The sequence below is a fragment of the Trachypithecus francoisi genome, unplaced genomic scaffold, assembly GCF_009764315.1.
Source record: "Trachypithecus francoisi isolate TF-2019V2 unplaced genomic scaffold, Tfra_2.0 Lachesis_group5, whole genome shotgun sequence".
NCBI classification, from domain to species: Eukaryota; Metazoa; Chordata; class Mammalia; order Primates; family Cercopithecidae; genus Trachypithecus; species Trachypithecus francoisi.
This window is the reverse complement of record NW_022681470.1, coordinates 102,071,206-102,077,538: the sequence shown is the minus strand read 5'-3', so window position 1 is coordinate 102,077,538 and position 6,333 is coordinate 102,071,206. Positions and strand designations below refer to the sequence as shown.

General features: G+C 43.2%; 1 protein-coding gene across 2 annotated transcripts; it reads right to left on the bottom strand.

Moving 5' to 3' along the window:
* Positions 1-2,647: 2,647 nt before the first annotated feature.
* LOC117074247 (neuroblastoma breakpoint family member 4-like) lies at positions 2,648-6,333 on the bottom strand. 2 transcript variants are annotated; one of them, XM_033195488.1, is made up of 3 exons: positions 5,983-6,333; positions 3,759-3,973; positions 2,648-3,164 (listed from the first exon to the last, which is right to left on the bottom strand). In XM_033195488.1, exons 1-2 carry the CDS (start codon positions 6,272-6,274, stop codon positions 3,768-3,770), a joined length of 498 nt encoding a protein of 165 aa, XP_033051379.1. In that variant the 5' UTR covers positions 6,275-6,333; the 3' UTR covers positions 2,648-3,164; positions 3,759-3,767. The 2 variants fall into 2 exon arrangements, with proteins under 2 accessions (XP_033051379.1, XP_033051380.1); XM_033195489.1 differs by having other exon boundaries at positions 3,767-3,973.

Below are 6,333 nucleotides of genomic sequence, written 5' to 3'. Positions count from 1 at the left end.
AATCAACCAAAGGTCAGAGGAGAAGCAAAGGGCCTAATAGGAAGGAAATGCTTTCCTGGGTATCCAGCTTTCCATCTTGGGAATTGCAGCCTCCATAATCATATGTCCAAATTTATATGTATATATACACACACACACATACATGTACATGCATTATACATATATATATGTATACACACATTTCATAAGTAAGAAGGATTGTATTTTTAAAAGTTCAGTTATTCAATGATCATTGCTGAGCTAGCCAATGAATATGAGGGAGTTCTATTATATGATTCTGTCTCCTTTTTTTGTACTATTGAAATTCCACATTTGAAGAAGTAGGATAGGATAACAGCTGATTTTCTTAACATACACTTCAAAGCCCTAGGAATTAGCAGGGAGTCAAAAATACCACCCATAACCCTGGCCCTAAACACCAGGGCTAAAGAACCCTATAGCCCTCAGGTGATTTTCTTTAGCAGGGTCTGGGAGCCACACAACCGCAGAGGGAACAGGAAACACCATGCGAATAGAGGCCAGGACAGCAGGGAGGGCCTGTTCATGACAGAACACAGGTAAAACTGTCCTCAGAAAGTGAGTGTGAAGAAAGACAGATCATGCCTGAGACCTGGTAGTAAAAAATATAAGCAAAGAAAGAAAAAACTCTACCTAAACATCCATACTTGCACTAAAACTAACTCAAAATTGATTATAGAACTAATCAATCCATACTTACACTGGCTACTGGGGAATTGAAAGGAAGGGGCTTCGCGGTGCAGAGGACCAGAGGTGGCAAGCTCAGAAACCCAGGACTGCTGGGAGATGGGGAGGTGTGGACAAAGGAAGCATCCTCTGGAGACTTGTGGTGAAAAGAATGAATGAAGCAACTGGCAGAAATCAGAGGTCCTGGTAGAACAAAACAGAATCCCAGAGTGAGAACACATAGCATCCCTGTCCCCTAAAGCAAGACATTTTCTAAAAACTCAAGAAAAATCATTTTTGGCAAGTACCTTATATCTAGTCATGTGCACCATGTACCAAGGCAGTGGGAAAACGTTATTAAGCAAAACTCAGTGAGACCCTATTCTCTCATGAGGACTCTACCAAAAATAAATTCCCTTCAACAAGTGATGCCCAGGACACTCACTTTTGAATAGTTCATGAGCATCAGCACGTTTAATTGTGGACCTAAACCAAAAGCCAAGGTGGAGACAAGGTGGGAAACACAGGCTGTCACTGGTGTATGCTTGGGTTGAACTAACACTATAAGAAATGGCAGGTTAAGAGGTCAGAGAAGAGGAAAATAATATCTTTGGTTGTCATAGTGGTAAAAATTTAAATTCAAAAGATATGATTAAAAATTTATAAACCAGCCGGGCGCGGTGGCTCAAGCCTGTAATCCCAGCACTTTGGGAGGCCAAGACGGGAGGATCACAAGGTCAGGAGATCGAGACCATCCTGGCTAACACGGTGAAACCCCGTCTCTACTAAAAAATACAAAAAACTAGCCGGGCGAGGTGGCGGGCGCCTATAGTCCCAGCTACTCGGGAGGCTGAGACAGGAGAATGGCGTGAACCCAAAAGGCGGAGCTTGCAGTCAGCTGAGATCCGGCCACTGCACTCCAGTTTGGGTGACAGAGTGAGACTCTGTCTCAAAAAAAAAAAAAAATTATAAACCAAATATTAGAAGTGTATCAAGTTAAAAGGGGACTAGTGATGTCAAAACATTTTTAGTGCAATGTTAAACATGAGCTACACAACCCTTCCTAAATAAAAAACAAAACGCACACACACACACACAAAGAAAAAATAACATTGATAAAGAAATGTAGTAAATACCATCTACTACTGCATATGATAAATGTAGACTAAAATATGGAAGCGTTTAAAATGTAAACAGGGAAATAAGAATGTTTTTATTAATCTGTATACTTATCCACCAAAACCAATCATAATAAAAGCTTAAAACATTGTATGTAAAAAAAATCTACTAGTCCAGAATGATAGGCAAGAATATTTTAATTAAACAGATTTAAAACATAAACATTTTAACTTTAATAGACTAAAATTAGTCCTGGATGAAAGTTAAAATTTGGGCAGGGAATATTCTTTTTCACAACAGAATGCCAACAGAAATAAGTTCATAGTAACAACTGAGATAGAAATTTCCAATGTACAAACATAAGTATAATAAACTGACACAGCCAGGGGTGATTAATTGATGATGAAATTCTCAGAGGAAGATTGTTAGAATACAGGGTATTTATCCTTTTTCAAACCACTTTCCAAATTAATTATAAATAAGGTGTCTTTATAAAGGACAGATCTCCCAGACCCCTCCTTAACCACGTAACCAGTCCTGATGTAACAATAATGGTGACAGACAAACCGGACCTTCTCTGCCTGCAGATGAGCTGAGGTTGGAAACTCATAGCATTGACTCTGCAGTGTTCCTGGCAAAATGTTTAGGCTGAATTTAATCATAAGGAAATTTTCTGACAACTTCAGAATGAAGACCATTGAGCCAGACAGCTGACCTGTCCTCTACAAACAAGTCCATGTCACCACCATCAACGACAACAACAAAAAGATGAGGAGATACTTTGGGTTCAAAATAACTAAAGAAGTGTAGCTACATTATCTTTCTACCCAAAATGTCTCTTCTCCTTTTTGTTGTGTGATTTGTGGTGACATGGACTGTGTGAAGGAGACAGGCCAGTTGTCCTGCTCAGTGTTCTACATTCTGCAGTTGTCTGGTGATTACCTCCTATGAAACTCAGGCTAAGCATTTTCTGCAAGAACATGGCATTGTTCATATTCTGCACCGGCAGAGTCCCGGGTGACATGCTGTCTCCTGCCAGCGGCTCCTGGCTCCTGTTCTCTACAGGATGGAATTGAGAGGCACAGGGCTAAAGCCTCTCAGTGCTGTTTGTCCATCTGGGAATTAGTCTCCTTGGGTATTCATCACAAGTGGAAATGGGACGGATTGTGGTTTCTCAAATCAATGGATCCTAGTGGGTTGAAATCACCAAGAGCATTCTGTGTCTAAAATTCAGTCCTCAGCAAAGGACCCCTGCAGTGTTGTATTTGAACTTCAACTTGCTTTGCTGTTTTAGTTTTTTTCATCAGGTGGAAAAGCTACTTTTTGTGACATCTTTTCATCCTTCCAGCAGTATTTGGTATCTGTAGGAGAGAGAAAAGAAAAAATGAAAAGAGCATCTATGTCAAGTCCTGCTGATGGCTGAGTCTGGAGGGATTGTTAAGTTGTGATAACCCAGGGACAAACTGAGCTCCTGCTGGGAGGATGAGCTGAAGCCTCAGCCTCTGGCTAGCTGAAGGGGCAAGTACCATCCACAAGTGAGAAGAAAACACCCCTGAACTTCCAGTCAGCCTGGAGTGCAGATATGAGGACCTGCCTATGCCCAACCAGCAGCCGATGACCCCTTCATTCTGATCCCCTTTGTCCGGAGCAGAGTGATGGCTTTTCACACCTCCCAGAGAGGATGTGCTCAGCGTCAACCACGCACACTCAGAAGCAGAGGGCTGTAGAAGGAGAGGGCCCTTTGCAGAGAAACCCACTCCCTTACAACTCCATGTCCCAGTCTTTTGGGAAGGAGCGGGAGAGCAGACTATGGGAAGAACCTGGATGTGAAAAGCAGCAGGAGCCTCAGACAATACTCACAAATAGGGAAGAGAAAAGCAGTGGGAGAATGAGCTATCATCATAGACAGACAGAAATAAGGAGTGAGTGCAGCTAAGAGCCGTAGACGTGATTACCTTCGTACCCTAAGCTTGCAGGCCAGGGAATCTGCGTGCCAGTCTCCACTTGCTGAATGGCAGTTTTCTTTTGATCATTTTTGGTTTTAGGACACTTGAGGCATGAATGTGGCCAATGGCTTGATGCCCATCTGTGTTGTCGGTTGAGCCTTCAAGAGCATCACCTTCCAGCTGGGGAGGGTTCTTCATTCCAAGGGAAGGCTCCGAACCCAGCTCTGAAAATAAAACCACAGACAATGGGATCCACTGACATCCATGTTCTCACTGTGACTTTCCTTCTACTCAAAGAACGTCAAATAAGGAAAAGTGGCGTCCAAAGCCAATGGAGTCACTTTGATATTTTCTTTTTGTTGATCTTTCTTACATTACCCAGTAATGACAAGATTGCCAGGAAGCAAAGACACTCCCAATTCACAAAAATATTCAAACAACAGAGGATTAAGAAACACACATAGATTACAGGTAGATAAGGCAAGGAAATCACACTGTATATAGACTGTGCTTTTGGGAAGGAAGAGATTATAAAACTCAAGCAAAATCAAAGTGAAATCAGAACTGAGCTCAAACAGGAGAAGGCGATGGCAGGGCCTGACAGGGCGGCAGCCCATGGGGCACAGAGGTGAGATCAGACAGAGGTGACAGCAGCTGATGAGAGAAAAGAACCAGGAAGACTAAACATGGAGAAGTTACAAAACTTGCATCATTATATGATCTACTGCATGTATATATACCCTATATAACATACACACCAAATATGCTTAATATATATGATAAATGACACAAATGTATATATCTATATATACATATTAATCTAATAAAAATATTATACAGGGATTTGGAAGCTATTGAATGCAACAGTATAACCATTCTTCTCATCCATAAAAATTGGAAAAAAATAGAAACATGAGAATATAGAGAAGAAAAAGTGTGGTGAGAAACAAAATGATCAGTTGGAAAGCCAGGAGAAATCACCAGGTGAAGGAAAATAAAACAAAAGGCATTCATTCTGTCCTCTTACCTGGAGCCTGGTTCATGCTCTAGACTCCAGGGAAAATGAGCAAGAGAGGGCGTGTCTGAGCCAGTGGGGTGAGTCTTGGCTGGGGGTGTGGGAATCCATAGAGAAACAAAAGAGATTCCAGTGGGAAGAAATATGTTTAAATATTCGAAGTTATCACGGCGCATGTCAGGGACTACACATTCCCTGACACTCACTGGGCGCCTTCCGTGTGTCCTCTCCAGGGATCCAGATGGTGCTCGTTACGTCACATGACCCTCCTTCCTGAGGACATGGGTCTCCGTATTCCTCAGCTGAGGGCATCGCCTGACAGATGAGCACCAGGCAGCCCCAGGGGATCCAGGAGAAGATATTGAGTGCGACGGAGAGTAAGGATGAACACGACCCAGGGTTTTAAGGAAATCTGAGCAGAAGTGGATCCCTGGAAGAAGGAAACTGAGGACGTGGCTGTGGACATAGTAGAGATGATGAACTAAATGGAGTTTCATAAAAGAGACTGATTTGTACACTTTCCATGAGAAGGTTGCCCTTTTATTTCAAAAAAAACTGAAAAAGCAGAACCTGGATATGTCGGGAGACTGACTTGTGGGCCAGGATTTACACTTTTACTGAATGTGCCTAATAGGTTATTATTGAAAGTGTCTGGTAAAGGAAAATTGGCCTCATAAGGGATGGGTAATGAGAGGAAGAAAGCTTGCAAAGGAGACTTTCTAAGAAAGAAATGGAAGAGGGGTCCCCAGAAAGCAGAGATCCTAACAATTGCTCTACCGCAGACGAAACACCGCATGTGAAGTCACTTTCTAAGTGCAAATTGCCAGAAAGAGAAAAGGATTCGATATCATCTATTCATAGGTTTATTGAGCAATTGTTATTGAATCCAGCCCTCTGAAAATTATCATAATTAATACTCTCAATAATGATTACAGGTAGATACGATTTTTCAGGTATCTCACATGAGGGAACTGAGACACAAATAGCAAAAAGACAAAAACCTTGGTCAAAGTGAACAACCAGAAAGTGGCAAAGCCAGGGCCTGACAGCAAATTTGATCCTAAACCCCAGGCTCTTGCTCACCTCACTGGGTTGGAGCATCGTGGATTTCAACTTGACTCTGAGAGAGCATGAAGCGGCCCCACTGTCTCCTCCCCTCACAGCACCATGACCACCAACACCCGGATTAGAGCTTCCTGGTCCCCTTTCCTTCCCTACCTTGGAAGGGCCATTGCTTCCCAGGATCAGCGTTGGCTGTGAAGCTACAGGTGGTGGAGGAAACGCCCTGCCTGGCTAAGCCATAGCCACAGTCAAACCCTTGATCCAGTTGCAGTTGCAGACAATTGGGCACCAGGGTTCTCAGCTCCGGCTGTGCCTGTGAAGCCTCCACCTCTGACAGGTGGTGGTTGATGTCTCCACTCCAAGGCCCGTGGGGACAAGCTGCCTGGGTGGGAGCTGAAAGAGAAGGGTGTTCAGTAGGAACAACCTCAGTTTTCCATTGGTTACGCATGCCCAGAACGCCTATCCTTGATGTCCCTGCCTCTCAGTAAAGCCACCCAGTGACCCAGG